Source organism: Idiotropiscis lumnitzeri, chromosome 1 (assembly GCF_059441095.1).
Source record: "Idiotropiscis lumnitzeri isolate Australia: NSW breed Sydney's pygmy pipehorse chromosome 1, RoL_Ilum_1.0, whole genome shotgun sequence".
Taxonomy (NCBI): Eukaryota; Metazoa; Chordata; class Actinopteri; order Syngnathiformes; family Syngnathidae; genus Idiotropiscis; species Idiotropiscis lumnitzeri.
In genome coordinates, this window is record NC_142391.1 from 9,610,464 (window position 1) to 9,624,622 (window position 14,159).

At 42.3% G+C, this 14,159-nt stretch overlaps 1 protein-coding gene across 1 annotated transcript in view; it reads right to left on the reverse strand.

Moving 5' to 3' along the window:
- LOC148343111 (latent-transforming growth factor beta-binding protein 2-like) overlaps positions 1-14,159 on the reverse strand; it is a 92,326-nt gene that overhangs the window by 14,414 nt on the left and 63,753 nt on the right. The window contains exons 17-31 of the mRNA XM_088315496.1: positions 13,288-13,416; positions 13,101-13,220; positions 12,891-13,010; positions 10,288-10,407; positions 9,975-10,097; positions 9,769-9,894; positions 9,353-9,478; positions 9,037-9,162; positions 8,759-8,884; positions 8,216-8,341; positions 7,181-7,306; positions 6,192-6,311; positions 5,983-6,108; positions 3,916-4,038; positions 2,218-2,346 (exon numbers count right to left, since the gene is read on the reverse strand). Of these exons, the coding sequence (XP_088171622.1) occupies positions 2,218-2,346; positions 3,916-4,038; positions 5,983-6,108; positions 6,192-6,311; positions 7,181-7,306; positions 8,216-8,341; positions 8,759-8,884; positions 9,037-9,162; positions 9,353-9,478; positions 9,769-9,894; positions 9,975-10,097; positions 10,288-10,407; positions 12,891-13,010; positions 13,101-13,220; positions 13,288-13,416 (1,866 nt within the window). The remainder of the gene's footprint in view (positions 1-2,217; positions 2,347-3,915; positions 4,039-5,982; positions 6,109-6,191; positions 6,312-7,180; positions 7,307-8,215; positions 8,342-8,758; positions 8,885-9,036; positions 9,163-9,352; positions 9,479-9,768; positions 9,895-9,974; positions 10,098-10,287; positions 10,408-12,890; positions 13,011-13,100; positions 13,221-13,287; positions 13,417-14,159) is intronic.

Sequence of the window (14,159 nt, forward strand, 5' to 3'; positions counted from 1 at the left end):
CTGCTTGAATGATCGATGATGATTTTTAGAAGCACACAAACATGCCCTAGGGGAAGTATATCAGCATAATGACCCTAGCAAGGAAGTCTACGCTTTTCCCAAAATCAGTACTGGGTCCGCCCTAAAATCCACCTTTCAGCAAAAGCCCAATAAAAAGCTCATAATATTTGACCAAACCTGCAACAATGACTTAATAATCGGGTCCAATTTGAGACAGTCAAATTCCCCTTGAAATAATCCCTTCACAGTGAAACGGTCACTATAATGAAACTGTTACTACCCGTACAGGCAATGGCTTGATAATATTATTTTGCGCTTGCCGAATATTCTTCACTGTGATAAGAATGAAAAAGCAATATACAGGAGTTAATCCTTTAGAGTAGAAGTTCTTATTTTTTTTGTAGGTCTAAAACCTCCAATAAAAAAATAGCTTGCACTTGAATGTGAACAGAATTAATATACAGTAGTGTAGTAGGTTTATTTCCCAAATTTTTTCAATATATTAGAACGAGTGGCCCAATATTTGGGATTTCAGAGATGTTGTATCATAGTGAAAAGTACTTAAATGTTCTGTACACACACCACACTGACACTGCTCTTGATTCTCACAGCCTTTACGAGTTTTGTGCAATTTACCGAAATCTTGCATACCTATGAGGCATATTTTCCCAGATAAAGCGGTTGGTTTACAAATTGTATGATCTTTAGGACGTGCGACTCTTAACGTTCCACCTTATTTGCAATGACGCATTTAACCGCACTGAATGCATACACTAGCCGCCATTAACACCGACAGCTTCCATCTGTGTTCAGACGGCGTCATTCCATTCAGATGCTCTCAGCCTGCTTTCCTCTCTTCGCCTGTCGTTCTCCGGTGACTGTTTGGATCCCAACTAAGGATGAGATAAATGTTTGGCCTTTTTATCTCTCAAAAACCTCATAAGCCGCTTTGGTTTTTTTCTACAGTGAGAGTAACAAAGATGAATCCTGGGCTGCAGAATGAAAAGCGAGCAAGGAAATCCAAAAGTTGTGCAAGAACCACAAATATCACAAACTCAAGGTGTGTGCCAGGAAACACACAAGAGGTGGTGTACTCTGGATATCATGGAGATGTGTCTATTGTAGTTGGACAGCTGAGTGGCCCAGATGTAGCAAATGCACAAAAACGGCCAGCTAATCTAGGTGAACTGGAACCTGGATCCAGAGGGAGGACAGAGAAGGTATGTGGACATCTAAGCAAATGGTCCCGTCTCCCAATCAGAAGAAAAACAATGATTAGGTTTCAACACATCTTTTTCAGACACACTCCAGACTTGTGTGAGCTACTGGCATCACTCGCTGCTTCCTATAAAAGGGTTGCTCTTTTTAAAAAGCACCAGTCTCAAGGGCCACCTCAGTGCATTGCAGTGCAGAGGTGGATCTATCACTCCAAAATCCTGAAAAATCACCAAGTATTTGCCTTATCACCTTTATCAGAAAGCTGAGATATTGCAGTTTTTCCAAATAACCATAATATATCCATCCATTATCTGAACTGCTTCTACTAAGAAGCGTCAGCTGTCTTCAAGTTGTAAGCGGGCTACACCCTGGACTGGTTGCCAACCAATTTCAGGGCACACACTGATGAACAACCATCCGCACTCAAATTCACACCTAGGGACAATTTAGAGTGTTCAATTAATTCCCATGCATGTTTTTGAAATGTGAGAGGAAACCAGAGAACCCGGAGGAAACGCACGCCTGCACGGTGAGAACATGCAAACTCCACACAGGAAATTTAAGTTGACGAATGTCAAAGCAGCCCTTGCATCCTTTAAGTTTATAGACACGTGGCTTGAGTCCTGTTTTCACCAAGTGGTGTGTAGTTGGATTGTCCATTTGAAGAAATACTTGAACATCAATGAATTCATCACTATTGTCGAACTATTGTTTTGGGAGAAGTTCTCTTGGGGTTAGTTGTTGTGGCGCACCGGCACTGAGGTCATGAGTCCTGTCTACCCATGGTTTGAGTTCAGGGATTTTCTTCCCTGAGATTGCTCGACCCTTGAGGCCCCACCCTCTGCACGCCCCCTGGATATATTGTTAAAGGGTGGAACACTCAAGATATACTGTATGTCTCATTTGTCAGTTGGAAGGGCTCTGAATCGGCCTGCCTTTTCTCAAATGTGGTAAATTGTGGCCTCTATTCCTTTAACTACATGTGGTTTGACCACTAACCGCAGTCTGTGGCGTCTTCTCCCTCAAGGCCAGGCTGGCAGCCCATGAAACAGCGGTACGACCCAATGGTATTCTCACAGCGCCAGGTACCACACACCGAGCTTCCAAACTCCTTACACTCATTCTGGTCTGGAGAGAGAGAAAGAGCGGATGGTTAGAAAAGGGTATGACCAGGGGCACAAATGCAACCACATGTGACCCCCCCCCACTCCTGACCCCCACCCCACACACACAGCTATCCCTCCCTCTGATTCTAGTGTGGTGGCTGTGCAGCTGGAGTCGTCCAGGAAGCCTGTGGTGTAGCTGTCCTCAGTGAACGCAGCGGGCAAGGGGAATGGCCAAGAACAATATTATTACAGCAACCAAAGAACTTGCGAAGGAGCTAAAGGGAGATGGTCCAGAGGGAGAAACGGCTCCTGCTCACAATGGGGTCATTCACGCTTCTCCTTAGGGGAAAGACACTTGCAGGCCTACAGTCATGTCATTCAGGAAACCCTCGCTTCTTTAAGCCACAGAACCACTTGGAGACTTCTCACTGCCTATCAAAAATTAGTCATGGCTAACTGTGGTGCACTGTCTAAGCTTGACTCTAAATGTGGAGAAACGATCAGATATCTCACACTGGCATATCTTAAATATTGGAAATGGATTGGAAATTGAACAAAATTGACCTCTGCTCTGCAGCTATAAAATCTTCCACTATTTTGGGATGATTTTCAACAAGAGTGAATTTGTGGAAGTTTTTGTTGATTTATCTAATGGAGAATATCTCCCGATCTTCTACTATTACGACCACCACCACTCCAACTAGACTTAACTTTGTACCAGTTGGTTTTACACTTCAAAAATTATACCGCGGTAAACTGTGAAAACTAGCCAGCAATGAATGCATCAGTTGTAACTAAACACGTTAATGATAGTGGAAGAGAACAAGAGTCTTCTGTATTTCGTCTCAATATGAGGCCTTAGCCAAGACAAATTTTATCTATTGAGTGACTGCTAGAAAACCGAATGCAATAGCAGAGTCCAGACTTTTGAGTACTTGTACTTCAGGCATCTGGGTATGCTAATGTTAACATTCGTGCTTGTTTTTGTAATAACTAGGTCTGTCATTTCCATTCAATTTACAGTGATGTCGCAATAATGACTCTCCTTGGCCAAAGAGTGACAGGCAGTGATCTGCATCACTCATATTTTATCAGCTCTGCACTCTGCTTTTAGGAATGCTAAAGGTCTATAATTGATCAAATGGGTGTTTCTCAAGACCTCTACCAATATAGTATAGGTTTGCTTTGTTGTGCCAGGAATAGAAGTGTGCCAATTCTGTCGAGTTGTTCTCGGAGGTGTAATGCAGATGAACGGGGTGAGCCAAAATACGTGGCAAAAGCTGCTGAGTGATTTTAAACTCAATCTATCTATATGCTAAACTAGGTTTTATTTTTTTATTTCGCACTTTGGGCCGTGGGAGCGCTGGGGGTAGGGTTGCGCCAACTCTGTTGGTTGTGCTAAACTGAGTGTTTGGTTTAATATTTTGGGCCAAAAGCTATTCTATGATGGCAAATCAATATATCCCTATGTTAAACTCTTTAAAAAAATAAAAAATAAAATTGGAGTGCTCTGGTGGGAAAAGGTGGTGGGTGGCTTAAAAAAAAATCTGTTCTCTGATATAACTCCTAAAATCCAATATACCAATCTTACCTTCACAGTCAGCAGTGTCCTCGCTGTACTTGAAACCAGCTTCACATAAGCACATGAAACTGCCTTCAGTATTGAGACATTGGCCCCGGGTGCACACGTTGTCTTTGCTACATTCGTCCACATCTACGGTAAAGAGAGAATCAAAATTTATTACATACCGATGATCACAAAACAACTCAATGAGTCTACAGAGAACACTCGTTCTCCTTCCACATATTACCAAATAAACTTGCGCAATCATTCTGCCTGAACATAAGACGTACTGCTCATTTGGATCCTGTTACGGTATACTGGCAAACAGGAAGGACAGAGAAGTGAAATATCTACCTCAGTGCTCCTTCTGAGTCATAAATGTTGATAGTGAATGCTACATGCTTGATTAGGGGCACAATGGTGGATAATTGCAGCATTACAGCATAACTCGTGCAGTATATGGAACTGGGATTCAAGATGGGAGGTGAGAGAGAATCCTCTTTTCCTTTTCCAAACTTTTGATGAACCAGTAGGGTGAGCTTGATAATTTAGTAGGATTTCAGCAATGGACCACAATTCATATTAAACAAAGATGTTTTTCTATTCCTAATAGTGAATTTTAAGTTTTATCCCAACTCAATGATTTCCAGCAACTACGCCGTGGCACTTGAGTGAGCTGTGAGAGGTCATCAATCGAGCTGTGGGAAATGACCCAGTTTGACTTAATTGCCTGTGATGTATTGTGACAAGCAAAGCGATTAAACGTGCTTCCACTATAGGATGAATTTAAATTAAACTCTTGCCTTTCATACAGTAGAATTAGTCACGGCTTCCTGCGATCATATCAGGTTTGCATTCAACTAAACTTGTCCTGATTTTATTCTATTATATTGTCATTTCAGTGTATAACATTTTGTGACATCTTGGTTGTGGTGCCATGATTTTACTCGTCTGTTATAAAGCTGCAAACCAACCCGTGTGAGAAAGTTCTGGCTTTGTCTATGCCAGCACTGTTGCAAAAAATGATGAATGAAAGAAAATATGAGACAATCTCTGATTAATTTGATCATCAGTATCCATGATTTGTTGTGGCAGGCAGCCAAAGCAGCTGACGGAGGCTGGTAGGCTTGCATTCCAATCTCCCAAAGCCTCAGTGGGAGTATGTCCCTAGGCAAGGAGTGAGCCTTGGCTAGTTCATCTCGCAACTCACTGCAGGGCTGTACTAGCAAATACAAGAACCTGGACCAGGGGACCAGCCCATCCCCACAGGCATCATTTATCTAACTTCACCCTTTACTGTATTGGCTAGACACACCAGAAATAACACGGCTTCAACTCTAACATTCCAGTCAAATCCTTTTAAATTATTGTGACAGCAAATTTGCTGAAAAGAGAAGCTTGTCGTCCATAACGGATGACAAAGCAACATTATTTCCCCCAGCGCTATGATCGCTGGGTCACTGGGTGCGGCTGGAATAATATAAAACTGAAGCTGGTGGTGAGATTGATGGTGAGGTTATGGGCAATTAAAACGGAATGGTTGGACTGAATATGATTGCCTGAAGTCTCAGAACTAACTAGAAATATAGAATTGTAGAAGACCACAATGCATTACATGAGCAATTGTGAACAACACACACATGTATGCATCTATTAGCGATAGCTTATCCTAAGTAGGGTCACAGGTAAGCTGGAACCTATCCCATCTGACTTTGGCGTTTTGTCACCCTGCTGAAAAATTTCTGGCTACGCCTCTGACCCTGGACTGTGAAATGTCGAAGGAAGGCGGAGTTCCCGGAGAAAACCCATACAAGCACAACTCTCGGCTGAACGACAGACATGTTAACCACTAGAGCAGCGATTCCCAATCGACTGGTATTGGTCTATGGGATATTTGAAGCAGCACAAAGACAATGAACAAAAATCATCTGATCTATAAAAATGTAACCGGTTAGGTTAACTCAAATCATGTTCACTGTCTTTTGAATGGCGATGATTCTATGACACAAGATCTATGAGGATTTTCAGTAAGGTGGTCATAGAACAATTGATATGGCATAGCCGAAGTGTCTTTGCTAGAGTGTGTGACTGTGCCTTGGCAGCCGGTCTGCCCATCAAGGGTGTCATATCCCTCAGGACAGACACACATGTAGGAGCCTTCCGTATTCAGACACTGTCCTTCTCCACAAATTCCTGGGATGGTCAAACATTCGTTGACATCTGCAGCATGACATACAAGGACATATTTAGATATCGTATCAAAGTAAGTTAAAGCTGATTGTTCTGCTTTATAATGCACATACCTCCGCAGGAGGTCCCATCGATCACCTCGAGGCCAGCAGGGCACGCAAAACTGTGGGATCCAACGGTGTTAGTGCACTGACCTCCCACACACAGGTTTGCGTCCTCACAGTCATTCACATCTGTGTTCAAAGACACACACGTCATGACGATGACATAAGTCTCACCAGCTGGAGATCAGTGTGTTCTTTTCCAAACGTTTTGTCATCTTAAGGAAGAGCTCCTGGTATTAATCAACCCTTTAAGCAGTACCCATTGAAATAATTGCTACTTTTGGAAATGACTGAGGTGCATGATTATTTTTACATCATTATTCTTATTCATTGTATCGTAATCATTACAGAATCGTGAGGTTTCATTTCATGCATCAAGCCACCCGTTTTCGAGTGCAGTTGCACTCATTAGGTTTGCAGGTGAACAGGACTGGGAGGTAACCTCAGGACTAATCACCAGGCAATCCCAGGGCGCATAGACAATCATTCACACCTTTGGCCAACTTAGAGTTGACCTAAATTGCATGTTTATGGACAGTGGGAGAAGGCTGGATTTCATGGTGAAAACTCACGCAAGCATAAGCAAACTTCACACAGGGACTGGTCTAGCCAAGATTCAAAACTGGAACCTCAGTAGGGTGAAGCAGACATGTGAACACTGAACCTTAACACAGTACCTATACACATGCACACAAGTGCGCACACGCACACACTATATATAACCCTTGGAGAGAAAGTATTTTTTTAACGTGGTGTAAAAATTTTGAGGACAGCTGATCCATGGGATTTAAGAAGAGAAATTGATCCATTTTTCTTTAAACAACAGTTAACTTGGGTTTCAAAATGTGTTTTTCTTTATTTTTCTTGATGCGCCTCCATTGACAACCTCCAGTACTCTCCAGGATGAGGCGCAACTCACACTGCTGTAGTAGATAATGCAATCGTGCTGATCTACGGTTAGACCCATGACAACACCGCCACTGCAAATGGTTACATACCTTCACACGAGCGACCACTGGGTGCCACAGTAAAGCCGCGGTCAAAGGCCATACATGAGTAGGAGCCCTCTGTGTTGGTGCAAATGCCCGTGGGACACAGACCTTGGGTCTCGCACTCATTGATATCTGAGAGACAACGGAAACAAAGTTGAAGACATTGAATTGGCCAAAGAATCCACTCTGTGGAAATGCTATATCTTCACTGTCTGCTAATATTATTAACAACGCAGTGAGCTTCAGCTTGAGTGCAAAGCATGAGGTGCAGTAAGTAAATCTCGCTTAATTTGATAGCACGGAGTGTTTTATTAAAAAGGACGGAAAGATAAGTATGCAAGACGATCATCGACGGCAAAACAGCAAGCTATTACAGGTGGTGTGTAATTTTCCGGATAAACAGTAGACTGAGATGGCTGTTATGCGACCACTAAAAATTCCACAGACCAGCACAGATTATATTCTTTACGGGGAAACGAGTGTGGGCCACTGTTAAGTGATGGCTCAGTTTTGCCTTTGGGTGAACAGAGGGAGTTCCACATAGCGAGCTTACGGAGGAAGGATGCACAGCGGTTGACTTAATTTCAAATTAAGGCCTTAATATTTTCCATCATATCATTTAAATCCTATCAGAGGCGCACTTGGACCTGGGGTTGTTTTGTGAAACTTTTTCCCAGCGCAGAGACACACATCAGTGGGGGATCATCCTCTCGGGTTAGATCCCGACTTCCATTAAAAAACACAGAACAGTATATGTGAATAACTGAGGCCACGTTTGAATTAAACAATCATCCGGTTTTCTCATTCTCATGAAGTCATTGCAAAGCGAACCTCACAGGATTGGTCAAAGCAGACGTTTTGTTCCATTGATCTCATAAACCGTGCCATGATATATTAAGGCATACTGTAAAGCTCCTCTGTAATCATGTTGAGGGTCTAAAGCAATCTTATTTTATCGTGCCCTGAGCTCTGGTTAGATAATTACCATGATGATAGCCTGAACGAGCCAAGATGAAAAGGTAAGCATAAAGGTCGGTTTACCCTCACAGCCGTAACCGTCCTTAGACAGCTGCAGGCCGGGTCCGCAGCTCCTGCAGGTATAAGATCCCAGCGTGTTGGCGCACAGCTGGCCTGGACACACGTGAGCTTCCAAACATTCATCCACATCTGGACACAAAATACATGGATGGACACATCATAAGCCAGGCTGCCATCTCTGGCTTGAAACAAATACATCCTGCCTGTTTAAATTAGCTAAATTAAAAATCAGTGAAGCAGGAAAAGTCAACACGTGTGTCTTTCCGGTTGAGTTATCTGAAGAGTATTTGACATTGTGCACTGTTTTGAGACAGATGTGTTTTTGTTTTGAGCAAGAGTTAAATAATCAGTGCTCGAGGCAATGGGGTTGATCAGCCAGCTATGATGTGATGTCTGAGACATGGGACATGTTGCATCGGCAAACCTGAACCAGATAAGAACCTCAGGAAACGGCGCATTGACACATACATTCCGCCAGAGACAAACATCTGCGTGCAAGTAAACAAACATGAAATGAGCCAGCAATCAGGCAGCCAAAAGTCTCACCATCACACTGCTGTCTATTCTCTGAGACTCTATAACCAGGCTGACAGCTGACACATGTGAAGGAACCCTCTGTGTTTGTACATATTCCCCGGGGGCATGTAGTGGGCAGCGCACACTCGTCAATGTCTGGCACGAACCAGCACAGGATATTAGAGAAAACAGGGGAATCTCTTCCGCCAACAAAAACACCTAATTCACCATGACAGATTTTCTCAAGTGTTGATAAGACAGATGAAGCGATGCATGGATCCATTAAAGATGAGTGCTGAGTTACCAACCTTCGCAGAGCTCTCCGTCATACGACACTGTGTAGCCTGTGGGGCAGTTCTCGCAGGTGTAAGAGCCCTCTGAGTTTAGACAGATGCCATTGGCACAGGTAGACAACGACTGGCATTCGTCAATATCTGGGTGGATCACAACAAATACATCGTAGACATGTTTGGACCTCACTCGGATAAAATGTGAAAGGAATGCTTAAGTTGAATGCAACGGATTTGAAAGCTTGTTTTGTCAAGGTGCCCAGTATGTGTCAAAGGAGTCCTGGAAAGAACAAATGGTTTTTCTCTGAGGAGTGGAGCTGGGCATTGAGCCTACCTTCACATCGCCGTCGATCTGGAGTCACTCTGTAGCCAGCCTTACACCTGGTGCAGGTGTACGACCCAGCTGTGTTGGCGCACACGCCACCGAGACACCAGTCGCCCTGAGAACACTCATCCACATCTGCGGACACATATTTGAGTTTACCAGAAAAGTCCTATCGAAATTATTAATGGTTGGTCGCTATTTTTTATTATTTTTATTTTTTTACTTAAGACCGTTTCCAAGGGATTTCAACAGAAAACAACACAGTTCTACTCTTTCACAGCATTATCTCTATGATGATTATTACTAAAATTGAATGGGAACATAGTCATCAGCAATAATTGTTCATCAGAGATGAATCAGAAGGACAAAATAATGCAAAACCGTCTCATAGTAAAGAAGGTAAAAATTGAAGGAAGAAATTCTACCTTCACATCTCAGCCCATCAGCAGATGGTTGAAAGCCAGGATTACAGCTCTGGCATGTGAAGGAGCCTGGTGTGTTGATGCAAATTCCTTCAGGACACTTTTTACCAGATGCACATTCATTGATATCTATGGGTGGGGAAAAAAACAAATGTTTAATTTGGATGCCATAAGCTACATAGAACAGCAACTTCAAACACACAGCAGACCTTCACAGGCTTTGTTATCGGAGGTGACTTGGTAACCATGGTTACATGTGCATCTGTGGGTACCCTCTAGATTGACACAGCGTCCATGAAGGCAGATCCCCGGAAGCAGACACTCATTCACATCTGGAAAGAGGGAAGAGTGGAAAATGGAACGGGGCCTCAGGAAATAAAAAAAAACGCACTCTGACTTTTTGTATAACCTTTTTTTAATAAAAGCGTCAAATTTGCCATGGAGCTTCTGCAGTAGCACGCGTGGAAACTATTTACACAGCTGTTACTTTGTCACGGATATCTCTGGCCGCTGACGACTTACCTTGGCATACGTTGTCCAGTGTGAGTTTGTATCCCTGGAAGCAGTTGCACCTATAGGAGCCCTCGCTGTTGACACACCTTCCACGGCCGCATATGTTTTGGTTCAAGCATTCGTTCACATCTGCGGACATGAAAGGACAAAACGTGCACATAATTGTTAGCTTTTTTTTTTTTTTAACAGGTTTCAAATATGTGCCTCAAGGTTTTTGAGACAATAAAAGTTGTTTGTCAAAATGTCAATATAAATATCCACTGTGGTTGTTATACTGTTCTAAAAGGGAAATAATTAGGGAAAGCATCATGAGTGTGTTAAAAAAAAAAAACATTTTCTTTAAATAGACCCAATAGTCCTACTCATTAAGGCTTTTTACGATTTGAAGCCGGAGCTGTCTTTTTCACTTTGTGAGTCAGAGCTGTTGATCCAGCATTTACAACTTGTGGAAAAACCTTGAGTAGGAATATTGTTTTGTAGTGGAATGTTTTGTCACGGGTTAACAACAATATGTGTGACAGGGTTATGTGAAAAATGCAAAGACAGAGGAATGGACGTTATGTAACACATAGAGGAAGGGTGGTCATTCGTCTGCAAAGGAGGTGGGGAAAAAAACAATACAAAGAGGTGATACATGGAATTAAAACAGGCAAACAAAAGGAGAAAGTCACAGACTGAGTTTTGTTTGGCGCGATACAGTCATGCAGCCTCCACTCAGCGTGTGTGATCATCTTTGACGAGGCAGTGGAGCTGTTCACTATCACAACGGCAATTAAGCTTATCCGCGACCCGGCCAATTCGGCGCAAATTGCCGTACTCCCGTCAAATGGCTAAAGCAAAAACTGGAAACTGCCTGTTTATGCCGGACGAGCGCCAGTAGACCTGGATATGGATTATGTTGACAAAATGTTTACCTTTAACCTCTCATCTGCTATTTATTCTTCACAAATTGCTTTGGATTAACAAAATAATTCATAAGGAGTTCTGTGTGGAAACCTGGCAATTAGATGATGCACATGGGCCAATGATTTTCTTCAAGAAGACATCACACACACACACACACACAAAAAATCAATGGCAAGGTGCTCCAAAGAAACACTTCTGAAGTCAATTTAATTTAGTCTCCAATCTTTCACATGCCTAGAATACTCAAGATAGGAGCTCAGGTTTCCAAACAAATTAGCGAGGTGCAAGGTCATGGAGAGGGGATGTAGTAAGTCACACCAGTCAGGTTATGTAACAGGGCCACGTTGGGGTTCAGTGATAGCTTCAAAGCAAAGCAACACACAACATGTGCTACGTGCATCCAAATCTAATAGACCACAACGAGAGGACACGGTTGTTGAGTGAGGAGATTTGTTTGTAAGTCGGGACCTCTTCACAGTAGGGAGTTGACCGTTTGACCCTCCTCATACATCTCCAGTGACTGCCCGGTCCCCTCACCCAGCCCGGTAGTGCTAATCAAATCCTGCCGGCCTCCAGTGGGCCCAACAGTACAGTGGTCAGAGCTCTCCAACAATAACATGCTGTTTGTTCAAGGCTGTGGCCAAGAGAAAATATTTGGACTCGACCAAATTGAAGTATTACAAACATTCTTTTCTTTTTCGGGGGCCACCGATATCAGAAGATCAACAATAACGGTGAAGATGTTTAAACAATATTGTGGATATTACCGGGGCTGCTGATCTGATATTTCATACATGAAGGAAGTGAATGGACTTAGAGAGAGGCGGGCCGTCATCGCTGCGGTTTTAAACCTGTCATGTTGGCCTTATAAAGCTGCACGGCAGACATAAAACATCCACGGCAGAGTTTGTTTGAAGTCTAAAAACAAATGTATTTTCTATACATTTTAACACATGAACAGTCAGCATGCCTTTAAAAAAAAAAAAGAAAAAAAAAAGAAACGCAATTCAATCAAACCACCGAAGATTAAATTTGGTGCTGGATCACAGACTGTCGGCAGGTCATTACCGTCGGGGCTTGTTGCCATGTCAACTCAGTTGGATCTGGCAATTCCATTCGGAAAAATACAGCTTTTAAATGTAACCTAATGCAAGACGCTTTTCAACAGTATGACAAAAACGGAGTAATTTCCTTTGCAGAAGTCTCAGGGCACGCTTACACGACAGTAATGTCGAAAAATGTTTCTTTGTGTTTTAGGTAGTTTTCACAAACAGTTGACAGCATTGTTAAAACAAATCTCAATCTCATCTTCAAAAATTACTGAATTTTGTATAATGCAGTTGTCATTTTTCCGGATTCCTTTTAATCACTTTTTTGTCTCTACTGTGCTATGCACAAGCTTGCTTATTTGTCTTCATTTAAGTCTTTGAAATAAACAGATAAACTGAAACAGATGCCTTGGGTGAGTAAAGCAACTCCACTGGGTGTGGATATGTGTAATAGATGTGTAGTAATAAATTAGTACACTTTGCTGCTCTTCAAGAACAAACTACTACAGTGCCATCTTCCACCATTACCACCACGTTTGTTTTTTTTGTTTTTTGTTTTTTTATTATCAGAATAAAATAACCACGTATAAAAGCATACTAGAGTGTGCTGGTGAGATTTTTTAGTGATATTGCTGATGATAGGCTGCGTTACCTTACCTACACATCTATCACTGATAGCCCTGAAGCCTGGGCTGCAGACGTGGCACTGAAAGGAACCCACAGTATTGACACAACCACCACTGGGACAAGTGCTGGGATCTTGACACTCATCTATATCTGTAAAAATAGAAGATGACATGAATGTTTAGCTGTTGTCAAGCACAATGCATATGAGCAGGAAGCAAGGTGACTTTTTTGGCATGCCACCTTCGCATTGGCCTCTCCAGGACGTGGCAAAGCCGCTGTCACATTCGCATGTATAAGATCCTTCCGTGTTGACGCAGTGGCCATTCTGGCACTTGTTGGGCATGCTGCACTCATTAATGTCTGCAAGGAGGAAGGATGGATGTAACAATCACAGTCACATCCAAACACTGGTGTTCAGTGCGTTTACCTTGACAAAACCTCCTGTTTTGGGTGATCACTTGGCTGTAGCCGCTAAAGCACTGGCAACTGTAGGAGCCATAGGTGTTCGTACAACTGCCTTTTCCATCACATGGATCACCTTCACATTCATTCACATCTACAGAGTCGGAGACAGAGAAAAGACAAGATATATCTCACATGGATAGAGGTCTCAGTGGTGAGCCATGCATTTGGTATCTGTGCCTTAAGGGGGGGACTTACTCAGCTTAATCCACCTCTTCATATAGATACTTTGCTTTTATGGAAACCATTGGCTTTAAACAAAAATGCAATATAACAGCATGGAACCGAGCCACATACATCATCTGGGCAGGTTACATTGACATGGCAGTGCAAAGAGGATGAAATGTAATTGGAAAAAAAAATTGACGTATGTGTAATGGAAGCAGCGTAGCCTAGAGCTATACTAAGATTCCCTAAGTGTGGTACAATCAGCACAACTGGTACACGGGCTCGCTCAACCGGAAACTTAAAAAGAATCACTGAATTAAAAATACAAATCCGATTTACAACATGCAGTACTAAACATATTGGGGTGAAGTTCTGTAGTTATGCAACAGGCTGTTTACACTTTCTTTTTAGAATCATGTAAAGTAGATTTTTGTTTTACTTACTAACATCAGAACATCTTTTTTAAGTACAGTTCGGTTGTATGTAAGTGCAATACAGTCACAATGAATTTTTAAGAAATATCTGTTTTCTATATTCATACTTTTTTTTTGTTTAACTTGCAGTACATTTCAATTTAATCAGAACATTTTGCATTTTCTTATATAAATTCCAGGGCAGTGTTTAAGTTCAACCGTATAATGTTCAAATTGCTTACAATAGTAAGTTTCA